Source organism: Brassica oleracea, chromosome C9, assembly GCF_000695525.1.
Source record: "Brassica oleracea var. oleracea cultivar TO1000 chromosome C9, BOL, whole genome shotgun sequence".
Classification (NCBI taxonomy): domain Eukaryota; kingdom Viridiplantae; phylum Streptophyta; class Magnoliopsida; order Brassicales; family Brassicaceae; genus Brassica; species Brassica oleracea.
In genome coordinates, this window is record NC_027756.1 from 22,248,775 (window position 1) to 22,265,586 (window position 16,812).

Here is a 16,812-nt window from a genome sequence, read left to right on the forward strand (position 1 = left end):
TCTGAAATAAAATTCAGAAACAAGAAGCCATGTTTACAGTCAGCTACACAAAGGGGTTAAGTGAATCAAAGAAGAAAGTGCAGGATGGTTATAAATCTGAGAAGTGAAGCTTCGTGTGAAGAGGAACACGTTGGGGTTTTTGAAAGGTTATTGTTTCAGGTGGAGTCTTGCCTCTACAAGTGTTGTAGTGCACATCGCTATATGTTTTTTGACTTCAGGTGGAGCAGTGTTATCTTTCCAGTCATATATCTCAGGTCTACTTCAGTGTGAAAAGATTTCAGAGGTCCTGCGGATCAGCTTTCAAGAGCAACAGAGATTCAGTTTGGTTTTGTGCAGCAAGAAGAGTAAAAGAGAGCCAAGTCAGTGTCAGCAGGTTCAAAGCTCAACAGGGTATAAGCAAATAGAGTAAAGGGGTTCAGCTTGTGGTCACAGATGTGAAGAGGATGTCGGCAGTGTTAGTATGGGTTCTCCACAGGAAGCATGGAGTAAAACGACGTCGAGGCAGAGTCACTACAGGTATGATAAATCAATATATAAAATACTTGTAAGGTGTGCTTTTGCAGGTATTCACATGGACCAGGAAGAACAGTTCAAGGTGGAGCTGTTTGAGTCAATAACCAAGCTGAACAAATTCAGAGAGTTCTCTAAGAGTAGCTACAAGGAGATAAATAGCAAGTGTTGCTGGTACTGTCACAAGAGAGTACAAGAAGGATTGAGCTACGGGGAAAACAGAGTTCTCGGTAAAGTCTGGAACATGCAGGGGATTTGTATACCAGGCTGTGGTGGAGTTATGCAGGTCAGAGAATTGCAGGTTTCTACTACAGAAAGTGTCTCAGGGATTGTCACAGGTTTTGTGAGTTTGAGGCAGGGATAAAGAAGTCAGCAGGTGGTCAGATTGTTGTCTGAAGTTCTGTTGAGGCAGATTTGTTTGAGCAGGGTTTGAGTAGAGATCTCTACATCGAAAGTCTTCTTAACCGGGTTGAGTTAGGCGGCGTGTTCTGCTGGTCAAAGCAGTGGTGCAGAGTGATGTTCATATTGAAAGTTCATACAGATTGGTGTAGAGGAAAAATTCAGGATAAGCAGTGAGTTTTCTATTAGTTATTGAGGTTGTCTACAAGGTTTCTTGAGTCAAAGTGCTTCTGGTGTGAGGCAGTGGTGATTCAGTTTCTACAAGAGTTTCAAGAAAGCATCATTTCAGGTTTTGGCAGATTATTTGAAGACCTTAGTTGCATTAACAAGTCAAGCATCATAGGCTGATCTATACTAGTCAAAGGAGAAGCTTATGGAGTGTATGTTGAGTTACTGGTGTGTGGTTTTCTCAAGTTTCCAGGTTATGGAAAGAGCCAAAGGAAGATCAATGAAGAAGTTTGGCGTGACACAAGTTTGTGGAGTGGTGGGAAAAGAAACTTAAGGAGGCGTGTGTGTGTTATTATCACATGAATGACATTGTGATTCACATCACAACTGAGTTACATGTCTGTTCATTGATGCTGATAAAAGTGGTTGAAGACTGGGAGTTGTCAAGGCTGTAACTGGGTTTACAAAGTTCAAGGGAGCAGTGGCGAAGATGTCTTCAGGTGTATCAAGATAGTTACTGAATAGGATGCTCGGAGGAAACAAGTTTCAGGAAGCGTTGAAGCGAAGATCAAAGTAAGATGAAGCTGAATGGGTTTTTTATTCAAAGAAGTATGAAGCTGAGGAGTATATTTTCTCAGGAGACTGCAAGGAGATGCAGGATACAGAAGATGAGCAAGTCTGCTCAATCACCGGCGGAAAGCTCAAGAGGAGATAGATTCGGCTGTAGAAGATTGACGCCAAGGTGGAGAATTGTGGGATTATGTCATCAATCTCCTAAGCTTCTAAGTCAAACAGAAGGTTCGAATATGCTGAGTGAAGGAAAGACTCTTGGTCCAGCAGAAGGTTTGCCAAAGCTAATAACATACACGTGAGGAGCACATGAGTTAGGGCAATAGGAATCATCATCTTCTGGGTATATCATCGCCATCTTCTCCGACGGAGAGTCTGTTACAAAACAGAATCAGAAGAGAGCGAGAGAGCTCGAGATGAGATGAGAGAGCGAGAGCAAGAGATGAGAGTGAGCTAGAGAGAGATGTGATTCTCGGTTTATCTAAGCTCAGAGCTTGTTCTTCTTCCTCTATTATACTTGTTGTAACTCGGATTAGATGTAATCGAGAGAGAGGAAGAAGAGGAGAGAAACCTCCGGTGAAGTACACTGTAATCACAACGTTTATAGTGGATTGGCTGAGAGACCGTTTCTCTCCCCGGTGATGTATAGTCTCCACATCCGAGAAGTGCAGTGAACACCGGGTAAACAAAGTCTCAGTGTGTTCTTTATTTCTTTCTTGCTTGATTCTTTGATTGATTAGATTCGTTTAGGCTTGGGATGATTATTGAGTCAAGCCAAGATTACAGGATGAATCCTCAACAGTTTCAACATTTAGAGCAATGGTCAATGGGTACGTTATGGTTGGGAGAGTCTATGATGCTTTCAAGATGTTGAACAAGATGAAGATTTCAAATTTAAGAAAGCTTGCTATTCATCGAGCCACATAATTTTGCTATTTATTTATTTATTGAACAAAACTTAGGGTGAACCTTTAAATTCACCTCTCTTTCTACCACCAATCAAAGTGTGTCAAGTAGATAATTAATTTAAAAATATTAAATTTATTTAAAAATAACTAAATAAAAAATAATGTCAATTTTAACGATGTTGACACCGCTGGCTAAACCGTAAACCCTAAGTAGGGGTTATTGGTTGTTGTATTTTAATGAATTTGAAAATCCGAACTAAATCTAGTGTTATTGGTCCTATGATTTTCAGATCTGTATTAAAATCATGTGTTATTAGTTTAATGATTCATAAATTCTGTATCAAATAAAGTGTTATTCAATCGTACGGATTTACTAATATATTTGATTTTATAATAGATTTGAATGGATTTTTTAGTTACAAATACAAAGACTCAAATCCGAGGGAAAACCTCTGGATTTGCATATTTTACTTGGATTTATAAATACTATATGAATTTCTAAATCAATCAAAATATATAAACTAATAACACCTCATAAATTTTAAATTCAAAACCCTAAACCTTAAATCCTAAACCCAACCCCTATAACCTAAACTCAAATCCTAGACCCTAAACCCAAACCATATACTTTAAACCCAAATCTCATACCCTAAACCCAAACCGTAAACATTAAATCCAAACGCTATACCCTAAACCAAATCCTAGACCCTAAACCCAAACCGTATACCCTAAACCCAAATCCTAGACTTAAAACCCAAACCATATACCCTAAACCCAAACCTTAACCTAGACGCTATAGGGTTTGGGTTTAAGGTCTAGGATTTAGGTTTAGGGTATATTGTTTAGGTTTAGGGTTTAGATTTTGGATTTAGGGTATACAGTTTGAGTTTAGGGGTATACAATTAGAGTTTAAGGTCTAGGATTTGAGTTTAGGGTGTAGGGTTTGGGTTTAGGATTTAAAGTTTAGGGTTTAAAATTTAGGGTTTATAGGTTAGCTGGCGGCGTCATGATCGTTAAAATTAGCGTTATTCTTTTTTTTAGTTATTTTAAAATAAATTTATTTTTTTAATTAATTATCTACGTGATACTTTGATTGGTCCTAAAGAAGATGTGAATTTTTAATTAATTATCTACGTGGCACTTTGAAGATGTGAATTTAAAGTTTCACAATCTAAGGTTTGTTCTTATTTATTTTTGATAATATGTTCACATTGAGAGTAAGACTAATAAGATCTTATTTAGCTACATCCGCAGAGTTTTTTTTACGTCACAAAGTACATCTTTTTAGTTCTGTTATGTTTTTAGTTTTAACTAGGTGTCTTGCCCGCAAGTGCGGGCTTAATAATTTTACAAAAATTGTAAATAAATATACTATCAATTTAAAAATCATTATAATAAATTATTTTCTGATTTTGAATTATGTAATAATTAATTAATTATTAAAAAAATTGATAAAGTTTTTTTTAGTAAATATCCTTTATTATGTAAAATAAACTTGTAAACATTCATATATACATAAAACTATATAATATTTATTTATAACATATTACGGTGTAAAATATTTTTGGATAACATAATATAGAATATTTTTAGATAATGATGATTATCAAACTAATGAAATTGTTTTTAATTTTGGGGTAGTTATATATTAACAAATATAATCTAACTATTTATTAAAGTTAATAAAAAGGAAACAAAATAAATGAGAATTTGCCAAAATATATTATGTTTTTAAATTGAATAACAAGTAGTAATAATTGCAAAAAAGAAAATTATTTTCAATATTGTTAACACCGTCACCAAAATACTAAACTCTAAACTCTAAATCATAACTTCTAAACCATTAGGTAAATCCTAAACCTTTTGGGTAAGTCCTAGACACTAAATCCTAAACACCAAACTCTAAATACTAAATCTTAAATCTTAATCACTAAACCCTAAATCCGTAGATAAACCATGAACCCTTGGGCTTAACCCTAATATCTAAATCCTTGAATAAATCATGAACCCTAGGGTTTATGATTTACCCAAGGGTTCTGGATTTACCAAGATTTTAGGTTTTAGTGTTTAGGATTTAGGGCTTCGGGTTTAGTATTTAGGGTTTATGAATTTATGGTTTAGTGTTTTTAAGATTTAGTGTTTAATGTATATTATTTGGGGTTTAGGATTTACCCAATGGTTTAAGATTTACCTAAATGTTTAGGGTTTATGATTTAGGGTTTAAGGTTTAGTGTTTTCATGACGGCATTAATAATATCGATTTTTTTTCTTGCAATTATTACTATTTTTATTTAATTTAAAAGCTTAATATATTTTGGCAAATTCTCAATATTTTGTTTACTTTTTTAAAAGATATCGAATAAGAATTAGATGAATCGCTACGTGGTGAATCCAAGAATAACTCGTAAATATATGTCTCTGTCTTGTCCTAGCCCTCGTTTCCCTGGTATAAAGAAAAAAAAAAATAATGTCACTGATCCGCCGCATCATGTTTGGTCGGCGCAGCTTCTGCACCGCCGTGGCAAGAAAAGCTGAGGACATAATGAAAAACCCAGATTGCCGTACTTGAGAGCTAAGCTCGAGAGTCAGCTACATCGCCAATTCTGTTGGCGACTTAGACACGGCAGCTAGGTACTCTCGTTTGGCTGTCTTCAGCAAACCCGATGACGAACCGGAGGTAGCAGTCCATACATGTGAAACCATCATCGGAAGCATGGTGCGTGCTAAAAGACACAAGGACGCTTACGATCTCTACGATTACTTCTTCAACAAGCATACGCTCAAACCAAACAGCAGTTGCTGCAACCACATCATCGAGTCTCGTTTACAACAAGGTCTTGTTGACGAAGCTCTTGATTTCCACCGAACCGTCAAGGGTATGGTCCCTGACTACCCGAGTGAAGCTAGTTTAAGGGTATTGACCAAAGGTTTAGTCCACTCTGGTCGATTTGACCTAGCTCAAGCCTTGCTTAAGGGCAGCTCTAAAATGTTTCCTGATCACGTGAACGTTTAACAATCTGATTCAAGGATTTTTGGATATTGGGAATTTAGACAAGGCCAATCACTTGTTTGAAGAATTCTAAACGATCGTTGTCTTCTAGTATTGCTGATTACAAGTCTACATGGGATTTTTTCTATCGAGGATATCCACGATACGAAAACAGAGTCGCATTCCTGATGGCCACATTCATGGAGTACTGGTTTAAGCAAGGTAAAGAGGTTGAAGCTATGGAGTGTTACAACCAGTCTGTTCTTCCAAACAAGTTACTGCTTTGTCCAGAAACTGGCAACGCCCTTTTGAAAGTTCTGCTCAAATACGGACAAAAATCACATGCTAGGGCATTGTACAATGATATGTCAGCTCAATCTGGAACCTTGAACTCTGATACGGTTCAGATAATGGCGAACAAGTGTTTTGATGCGGGTCGGTGTAGCAAGGAAATCAAGACCTACAACAAGGCGAGAGCTGAGTCTCTCCTTGCATATTCAATTGGTTTCATTCCAGTCACCACTTTCAAAACTACCATAGACGTGGCTCTAAAGGACGGAAGAATAGATGACGCTCTTAAAACCTCCAACAAAATGTTCGACATGGCTCTAAAGGAAGTCTCCGAACAGTTTAACCCACTCTAACGTGGTTTCTTTGACTAGTAATGATGATGTTATTTCCTCCTCTTGATTAATTATCGTTTTTTATTTTAATCTAAATTGAATTTTTAAGCATCAAACAAACAAACTAATATTCGTTCATCAACCTTCAAATGCTGCCATACATTACTAATAGTTTAATACCATTTAAGGTTTACGTTCCAAGACTCTTTTTCTCGTTTAAAATAAACCTATGATTACAAAATCTCAGTTAAAAGTCAAACATGATATGACTACTTCTGATTTTCATGCATTGTTCATTTATTCAGAATGCCAACTTAGGGACCCAGCAGGGAAATTATGTGGGGTCATAAGTTGTGAATTTTTTTAAAAAGTAACAGAAAGGGGTCGTTGGGAGAGATTGAACCAACGAATAGAACAGGGTATCTAGTGGACTACAACAGCTAAGGCCGGGGCTGATAATGCTGTATTTACAGTCTCTTCTTAACTTGCTTGTTCAACTTTTCATTATTTTATATCTTTCTCTAAAGTTTTTAAGTTCTCAGACATGCGTTTTCTGTGTCAGTGTGACGTGTATGGATACAAAGAGATTGATCAAACAAAGATGTACTTTGGTTTGACCATAGTCAAAATGTTCATTATATGAGTTTTACTCAGTCAGTGTAAGAACATCGATTCATAACTAGCTTCTCTGCGGCCTTGACTGTATTTTTATCACATTATATGGGGACTGGGGTTAAACTGTAAATTTTAGTAGATATACAACTCTGTTTTCTTCTCAAAGCTTTTTGACTCCTTTGACTCAAACTTGGTCTATATAAGTCCCGTTGTTCTTGACTCATTTCTCTCATTACTATCTCTCTCTCTCCAACCCATTTTAAAAGAATCTCTCTTACAACTAGGGATGTTAACTATAGGGTTACGGCCTAACCCTCCTTTGTTTATTATAAACCCAGCACTATTTTAACTCAACCCTATTTTTAACCCTATTATAATCAAGGGTTAGGGCTGGTACCAGAGTAAACTCATTTAATTGAAAAAAGTATTTTATTTATTTTTGTTCTTAAATTTTAAAGATAAAACTAGAAAAATTAAGATATGATATCATTCTTTCCTCCAATTTATTGAGCATCAAAATCAAAAGTTTTCTTCCCAAAATCGTAAAATCGAGTTTTTGCTTCACAACTAAGAATAAAGTTTTTCTGTCAAAAAACAAAAATTGTGTTTTTTTCCGCCAAAACCTAATTTGAGTTTTTCCACCAAAACCACAAAATCAAGTTTTCCCGTCAAAACCGCAAAATCGAGTTTTCCTGCAAAAACCGCAAAATCGAGTTTTCTTGTCAAAACCGGCAAATCGAGTTTTCCCGCCAAAACTGTAAAATCGCGTTTTCCCGCCGAAACAGCAAAATCAAGTTTTTCGCCGAAACCGGCAAATCAGGTTTTCCCGCCGAAACCGCAAAATCGAGTTTTTCCCCTCAAAACCGCAAAATCGAGTTTTCCCGCCAAAACCGCAAAATCGAGTTTTCCCGCCAAAACCGCAAAAATGAGTTTTCCCGCCGAAACCGGCAAATCGAGTTTTCTGGCCAAAACTACAATATTTCGTTTTCCCGCTGAAACAGCAAAAACGAGTTTTCCGCCGAAATCGGCAAATCGGGTTTTTCCGCCGAAACCGCAAAATCGAGTTTTTCCGCCGAAACAGCAAAATCGAGTTTTTCCGCCAAAACTAAAACCGCAATATCGAGTTTTCCCTCCAAAACCGGCAAATCGAGTTTTTCCGCCAAAACCGTGAAATCGGCAAATCAGGTTTTCCAGAAAAACTTAATTTTACGTTTTCACGGAAAAACTCGATTTTGAAGTTTTGACGAAAAACTCGATTTTGCGGTTTCGACGGAAAATTTCGTTGTTTAGTTTTTGGCGAGAAAACTCGACTTTTTTTTTTTTGTGAAAAACATTATTAAATATTGTATAATAATTGTGTGAATCAAAATAAAAGGGTTAGAATTTAAACTCTGGTCTTATTAGGGCCAACCCTGTTTAAACCCTGTTTAAAAAATGAGAGTTAGGGTTACAAATGGGTTTGCAGGGTTAGGGCTAACCCTGTTAGGTTGAGCCCATATTAACATCCCTACTTACAGCAGACCTCTCTCCATGTCTGGAAGTGAAGAAGATGATGTTCTTCCCCGTTTCTTCAAGGTCTTCCTCTCACAACAGCAGACCTCTCTCCATGTCTGGAAGTGAAGAAGATGATGTTCTTCCCCGTTTCTTCAAGGTCTTCCTCTCACAAACCGCTTCTGAATCGATGGTACATCTCTTCTTCTCTCTTTCAATTTTTCCTTCTTCCATGTAGCAAGTAGAGAGGATTATGTTTGGGAGAGTTACGGTTTAGGAGCAAAGAATCTTTAGTTACTTAGGATGAAACGTGATCAAAAGATTCTTGATTTGTTCCTTTGTCTCTCCTCATACGTTTTAAGTCTTTTGATTTTATTATGAGTTTTCTGATGTATAAGCTTGTTGTATGTTTGGTGATTATCAGGCGATTCCAATGTCTTTCAATGAGAATCTTGAAGACCCCCTGCCACAAACAGCTAAGCTCCAAGGCATCGGAAGTGGTGTTTGGACTGTGAGCTTCAAGAAAATACGTGACCGTGCGTATTTCACTTCAGGGTGGTCCAAGTTTGCCGAGGACCATGAGTTCAAGGACGGAGAGTTCTTGACCTTTGTCTACGACGGTTCCCACACTTTTGAAGTCAGTATCTTTGGTCGTTCCGGATGTAAAGAGATAAGAGCTGCTGTGGAGACAGTCAACCTCTCTGATGTTGATTCTGACAAAAAAGAAGAAGAAGAAGAAGATTCTTCAGTGGTTGCTGATACGAATAAGGAAGAAGAAGAAGAAGGTGATGATGATGATCCTTCATTCGATGCTGGTGAAGATGATGAAGTCAGCCAGAGTGTTGACAGTGATGACATTGTATCTAATGCTGAAGGTTGGATATTTCATAGTAGTACTTACTAACTAACTGACACACAAACTTGTTGCTGAAACATGTTTTTTTTTGTCGCAGTTGTTGAAGGGTTTTCGAATTTGGAGGTTGAGTCTAATCCATGCTTTACTTCCACCCTCAAGAGCAGGATCTATGAGCTGGTAAGAAAAGAAAACTTAATGATCTGTTTTACTGTCTTTTTCCTTCTCTTAATATGGCTGGTATATACATGTTTTGTTGGGTTTTGTGTGTTATGCAGTTGATTCCTGCAAATGTGGTGAAAGAACATAAGCTTAAATTTTGTGACCGCATCAAGTACATTGATGGAGAAGGGATCATGCATGGGGTTAAAGGGAAATGGACTGATGATAGGATTTTCTTCAAAGGATGGGACAAGATTTGTAGAAGGTTAAAGAGCATGATACTGTCCACTGTGAGATGCTTCACATCAGGAAGAAAGTTCACTCAATCAAGATCACAGTCACACGTGGTTGAATCACTCATCATCATCATCATCATCTTCAGTTCAGCACCATCACCACACCCTTCATCCATCACTCATCATCATCACTATCATGAGTTCTATGGCTTTTGTTTGTTTTATGAGTGTTGTAGTTTCCTTCTCAGGTTTTATCGCAGTAGTACTTTCCTTATCCCCAAGAAACCTTGTGACCTTATTGATGTTTCATGTTGTATTTTCAATGCTTATCATGCAATGCATCTATGCCTTTTATGTGATCAGAAGGACCAGGCGATTCCAAGTTATTGTTTAGGCTAATCCATTTCTGGGAAGCTAGGAACAATCTCAAAGGAGGCATCCTTATTGGGCTTTAGTTGCTGATGATTGATGAAGAGGTATGTGTCTCATCCTTCATACTTTCGATTTACTACGGTAGACCTCACTGAATCTAGTTGAATCCATTTTTATTATATGTAGTCTAAAACTATACGTCACAAGCTTTATATGCTGCGCGTCTGATAAATAGTCGCTCAACACTGTCCGTTTTGCATATATTTGTTTGAGAGAATAATCTGAATTTTTACGACATGTTTCTACAATATGCAACTGACTAAATCATTTTCTCTGAACTCTAGGGTACTGTTGCTCAGGGGTTCAACGCTCAAAACCGTGTCAACAGGTATGAAGATGAGCTCAAACGTGGAAGCATTTATACTCTCACAAACTTCTTTGGATCCAACAACAAGGTGATGTATCGTGTGGCTGATCAAAAGCTGGTTATTTGCTTCACACACATCTCTGTCCTGAAAAAACTTAAAGAAAACATTGAAGCCATTTTGGACCAGCGCTTCAAGTTCCATTCCTATGCAGATTTTGAAGCCAACTGTGATCTAAGAGGGGATCTTCATGGTGAGGTTTATATGAGTTCCCATCAGCTTTGAACTCTGAGAATATTCTGACTAACCATGTGTGTATTGTAGATGTTGTTGGTCACCTTAAGTTGGTTGATGGCCAGACTCTCCATCAACGTCTGGCTTTATGCACCAATGATGGCTCAACTTCTCGGAAAATTATGGTCCACTTGCAGCTTAAAGAGTAAGTGGCTGTATTTGAAGCAATCTCTATTGCTTTAGTTAGTTGCTCTACATTTACGTTTCTGATTTTTTTCCATACCATATTTCAAACTGCAGTGGTCCAGTTGTGAACGTTGACTTATGGGACCAGGCTGCGGAAAATTTCCGGCGTAAGTTTGATGAGAGTGTAACCACCCCAACCATTCTGATGGTCACGACGGTTAATCCAAAAAGGCTTGGTGGTAAACTTTCTCCATTCGTACTAACCTACTCTAACACTTTCATCTCAGTTACATGAGCCTTCAGCCACACTAACTGCTTCTACATCTCTCTCTCTCATGCGTACCAATTGACAGGGAAACTGTGCCTCAGCTCTATGTCCTCATCTAGAGTTTTCCTGGACCAGGAAGTTGACCCCACCAAAGAGTACTTGAACTTGTTAGTATTATAGTTTTCAGCATTTAACCACTCCTAATCCATCACCTGACCAAAAAATCTTCTTAAAGGTTGGCTGTGAATCCTGCTTTTGCTTCTTCGGTCAACACAGTTGAAGTTGTTAATGTTGAAACGCTCACAATACGTGAGATTGCTGACTTCATCAAGCGTCAGCCTGCTAAGGTAATATCTACATATTTATTAGAATCAAAACAAATATGAAAATTTAGCTACTGATGATCATAAGCATGTAATTTCAGATTGCCTACTTTGACTGCATTGCCACAATTGATGACGTCAAGCTTGGGACTGAGTGGTATTACATTGCTTGCAAGGTTTGTCAAACAAAGTTAACTCATGGGCCTACAATGTTGATGTGTCCAAAGTGCTGCAATGAAAATGCTACTGCTTTAGCAAAGTAAGGGTCTTTCTATTCACATAATTGCATTCTAGAATATGTAACATGATCTGTTCCTTAAACACAGCTTCCGCGTGGAATTGTCTGTCTATGATAATGAGGAGCAGTGCACTTTCATCATTCTTGGCGATGCTGGGAAAGAGCTAACAGGTCGAAAAGCAACATAATTAATCGATATGTATGCTGAGGTGAGTGAGAATCTCATGTAGACTTTCATCTTCAGAGTTATGAAGTAACTAACTGTATGATGTTATATTAGGAAAATGGTGGCGATGGTTCTGACCATGAGGTCCAACTACCACAATGTTTCATTGATACCATAGGACACACACAAATTTAGGATCAAGGTCGCCCACTTCAATTTCACATCAAAGAGGCTTTCCTTGACTGTTACAAAGATTGTCTCCCCTGCAGTGCTACTTCCTAAAGACTGACCAGCTCACATGCCTGCTCTGCCTATTTCTTCAAGCCTAGACAACCCTGCATCCAGTGCGGTTGATAGCTCAGTGGTGACTGAAAGCAATGGTGGAGGGTCTTCCTATGCAAACAGTGATCCCAGCTGTTCAACTGGCGAGCAGAAGAAACCAAAGCACATTAGGCGTAATGGTTAGATCCTCCTTCACTCATGTCACTTCATCAATGGCTAGTACAGACTGCCCAGTCAGCACTCCTTTCAAATAATAGTCTTTTTTTTTTCTTTTTTTCTGTTTTTTTTCTCCTCTAAAGACAACTATCAAATCTTTTTATTTTAAATATAGTGGTTTGTTCTTGCACCCGAGTCTTGGTTATGCAATTCAGAACCTATTATGTTGTTTTGTTACTTTTCTCCTTAAAACAGAGATAAATGAGTAATGAACAAATACAAATTATGAATTCTTATTATCGGATTGTTTGTTTCTTTTTCTTCTATTGCTTCAATTAGATTACTGCAACTAATTATTTCAATTCACACAAGACTTTCAAATTTTAAACGTATCACATTAAATATAAAAATCTTCAACCTAAATATTCTTCTCGGTAGACAATTATATCAGAAAGGCAAGTAACACATCTCCTGCCACAAACACCGGCTGCAATCACTGAAAGTTCCAAAAATATTGTCTCATTAATACAAATCAAAAATATATATGTAATAAATTCAGTAACATTGCATATTTGATACACGCCGGTTACCAACCTCAGCTCCACATAAGATTCACATCATCTTCCACTCAAAAATTTGCAACGAGAGGAAAGGAGGAGACGACTATTACGTGTAAGTTACTCAATCAGTGGATTTTCACATTTCAAGATCTCTCTCTTTCGCTGACTAATATTCTAATTCTTTCTTTCGTCTAAGGGCCGGATTCCTCAAAACAATGGTCAAATCAAACAACAATGATCCTCCACCTTCTGGAGGTAAATAGAACTTACGACTTTAACGTGCGTATTTAGAATTCTCGAACACATACGACCCCAATCACCCTTCTCTGCAATCCAAGAAATCATTTGTCCACAATCCGGACATAACATGTTAACTATTAAGTGCAAAATCAAGCGTAGAGATAGTTTGATTTGGTAGGTTATACTACGAAAGTAACACAACAAAACCTTAGTATTACACTCAAAAATAGGTTAAATGCTACAGATTAAATAAAAAATCAAGAAATAATATTAGGTTACAGCAAAATAATTATACGGACGTACATTTTAATCCTTAGGTGGAATCGGAAATATACGTAAGTTTGGCTCTCCATAGGTCAAAGCTCGATTAAATATAGAGACAGCAAGTTTTTTTTTTTCATTTTTTATAGAGACAGCAAGTTTTTTTTCTTCATTTTTATAGAGACAGCAAGTTCATTGCTCAGTCTTCTTCCTGCAGCATTCGTTATACATAACAGAATACACATAAATGGATTTACCAATTGTACAGTTGCATTACCATTATTAAGTCATATATGTCATGCTTTTGCATCATTATTCAGCTTAACTATAACAAAATATTCGTCTTCTAATATCAGAGTCATCAAGTGGTAACACCTCATTTTTTATGGAGTGAGCCCAGCAATGTAAAATTATTGACCACATATTTGTCTATAATTTCGTGCTTAAAAAAGGAAATATAATAGCAACATGTTTCGTACTACTTGGTCCTATAATTACCAAGTACACTACTAACTTTTTCCCGGACAGCTCGCCCATCCATGAGATTTGAGCAACAAAATTTCGCCCCAGAATTCTACGACTGTGAGTTCTTATCCAACTATCTCTCACAAAATTAAAAGCTTATATATAAGTAAATATAAATATATATGTATTAGTATATATATATATATATATATATATATTTGAAAAAAAATTAAGACAAATATATTTTACAACTATCTTTCGGTTCATATATGTATTATTTATTGTAAAGTTCATACATACATTTTAATAATAGTTCTTCTAAAAAAAAATTGTTTGCTTCGTAGGTGGCTGCGATATATGCGTGTTACACGGTATATATCCAAACAGAAACATTTTTAATCTATATTCAATTGTCTTACTGATTATTACGACACATTATCAATTTGAATCCATGCAGTCCAGAGAAAAAATGCACGTGGAATGAGAAGGGCAATCTTGCTATCAAAACGTATTTCAAGAAGGATAGAAGGCAAGCATCAAACAGTACAGTCTACCACTTCACATTTATACCTATCAAAATATATTGAGTTACTAAAAACAAGTTTGCCTACAGGACCTAGCACAGCAACTCCGGGTCGAACTAGACCTATTGGTAGAGCTAAAGGAAAAGGTACATAACTTTCATGCTTTAAACCCATTGTATATGCTCCCAAAAAAAATCATTATTATAACTTGCATCATAATAATTAACTTGCATCATAATAAGTATGTCTGGGCTAAAAAAACAAACACGAAAAACATAACTGAATCCAATCTGGAAAAAATAGAATCAAACCCTAATCGAAACTGGTTAAGTATCTGCCAGGTTCAAATTTTGGTATCTAAATACCAAGACCAAACCTTCCGAACCAAAATATTATAGGTCTTTAAATATATCCGAATCAGATTAATATAATTATATATATCCAAATTACTTGAAAATATATACAAATAGTCAAAGTAAATATATAAACCTATTAAAATACTCAAAACACCAAAAAAAGCTTCAAATATCAATTGATTTTACACACAAAATTCAAGCCAAACATATTTTAGTGTTTAAATTAATTATTCTGGCATACAATTTTCACATTTATATGTTATATATTATTTTATTTCCTTTTTCAGTATTCTAAACTATATATGAATTTTACAATTAAAAAAATAATTTAAATCATTTATCCAAACTTCAAACGACCCCCCCCCCCCAGCCCGAATTTTTTTTTGTAAATATCCAAAGCCGAACTTAACACTAACGCCTACCCCAATGCCCACCCTAATAATAAGTTCCCAAAAAATACTAAATTACCATTTCATTGTCATTACTCATACATTGATTCTTCCGTCCGCATCAGATGTAGCATCCTCCTCTAAAACCAATGATAACCCAATCCTAGAGTGTTCAGTGTGTGGTACTTTGGTCTGGGAATCCGAAAGCACTGGAAGGGACCCTAGAACAAAGGAGTTACGTTTCAGCATTTGTTGCAACCAAGGACAAATAAAACTTCCCCCAATAAGGAATTATTCAAGGTGAAATAGTTACAGGCTCCAATATTGGGAAAAGAGTGTTCCTACCAAGAATCATTCTATCAGAATCAGTAACTAAACATCCGTTTACCCTCGAAAGGCGACAATTCCCCATCAGATTGTGCTATGCAATGACAATTAACAAAAGTCAAGGACAAAGTTTGAAAGGCGTAGTATTATATTTGCCACAACCCGTGTTCACCCATGGACAACTATATGTTGGTCTTTCCCGAGTTACTACCAAATCAGGTCTTAAAATAATACAAGGAAAGGAGCAAAGACCAGGAAAGGTTAAAAACATAGTCTACAAAGAAATCTACAACAGACTAACTATGTCAGAAGGTAATTCAAATTTGGTAACAACATTATATCCAATCCAAACCTTAGGGGATACTAGACAAAATACTAACTTTTGTTATAAATCATGGAGCGAATTGCCATTAACCAGGCCCGGTCCAAGACCGGCCCAATACCTAGAAGATGGAGGGACGGCCGAAGCCTAGAGAGAGGAGAGAGAGAGCCGACTTCAGGTGAGAGAAAAGCGGCCACAAAGCTTAGAGAAAAGGAAGCTCTTTCCTTTTCTTAGTAGATGTAATCTTTCCATTATTATGTTTTAGTAGTTTTCCTATTTCCTGTTGAATTAGGATATGTACACTTTCCTTTTATCTTCATCTTGTAATCTTTATATAAAGAAACCCCCATTGTTCATTAATAATAACACAGAAATATTCAGTCTCTAAACTCTCTAATTACAACACGTTATCAGCACGATATCCTCCAAAACCCTGAGACAAAACCTAACCTAAAATCCGTCACACATAAACCCTAAAACATGCGCAACTTAAAATCGATCTATTTCTCAAACCCCGACGAACCAGACGACGAGCCACATATCAAATTGAAGCTCTTGACGAGACGAATCCATCAGCGCAAACCGTTCGTCGATCCGATCTTAGACGCGCCCACACTCACAGAAACAATACTCGGCGCCGTCTTGGTTTTTTTTGGAACCCTAATTCCGAAAAAAACCCCAAATTGTTCTTGCTTGCGTTCCGGCTTACAAACACCCGATCAGCTCCAGCCCTAAGGTGTTCCTGATCCTAGACGACCTCAGTTTCCAGTTCACATCACAGCCAGCTTGAGTTCCCAATCAACCCGCTCGCGAACTCAAGAAGAAGATGCGTCCGACGTCCTCGGCGCACATCCGCGACCAGACGCCAAACCATCTGATCCCGATCAGACGCGTCTCGCCTCAGCACGCGACCGTTCCAGTTCGTCCCATCTCGTGTCCGTTCGAGGTTCTCTTGGTGGTCTGGGTTCTACAATCTGCAAAACAAAGGTAATCCTAATTCTGAGAACATGAATTGAACATGGTTGTTTTGTAAAGATTGAAACCCTAAAATCAGAACTCTAAAGATGAAAGCCATAGGAAAAATAGATCAAACCCTAAAGAGTAAATCGGAGCTCGAATAAGTCCGATCTCCTAAACCATAATTCGAGATTGATCCATTGATCAATTAAAATCAAAGTCTTAATGATTTTGAATCTCAAATCAAATACCCTTGATCAAAGATCAAAGTTTTTCGAAATCCCCTAAAAACCCTAA

The 16,812-nt window shown here is 37.0% G+C and overlaps 1 protein-coding gene and 3 pseudogenes across 1 annotated transcript; all 4 read left to right on the forward strand.

Moving 5' to 3' along the window:
- The first annotated feature begins 5,022 nt into the window (after positions 1–5,022).
- LOC106317324 lies at positions 5,023–6,201 on the forward strand (annotated as a pseudogene).
- A 2,187-nt stretch (positions 6,202–8,388) lies between these two features.
- Positions 8,389–9,697, forward strand: LOC106317704 (annotated as a pseudogene).
- Positions 9,698–9,985: 288 nt separating this feature from the next.
- LOC106314575 lies at positions 9,986–11,698 on the forward strand. The gene is made up of 8 exons (XM_013752428.1): positions 9,986–10,000; positions 10,241–10,514; positions 10,586–10,700; positions 10,796–10,920; positions 11,035–11,116; positions 11,185–11,296; positions 11,374–11,531; positions 11,599–11,698. The coding sequence occupies exons 1-8, from the start codon at positions 9,986–9,988 to the stop codon at positions 11,696–11,698; spliced, it is 981 nt and encodes a 326-aa protein (XP_013607882.1).
- A 276-nt stretch (positions 11,699–11,974) lies between these two features.
- The window catches only part of LOC106314576, a 15,611-nt pseudogene continuing 10,773 nt past the window's right edge, over positions 11,975–16,812 (forward strand).

Bases quoted from the DNA above. Each gene is read 5' to 3' on its own strand.
- LOC106314575 (XM_013752428.1), top strand. The intron at 10,701-10,795 runs GTAAGTGGCTGT...TTCAAACTGCAG, and splicing joins GTCCACTTGCAGCTTAAAGA to TGGTCCAGTTGTGAACGTTG. The intron at 11,297-11,373 runs GTAATATCTACA...ATGTAATTTCAG, and splicing joins TCAAGCGTCAGCCTGCTAAG to ATTGCCTACTTTGACTGCAT.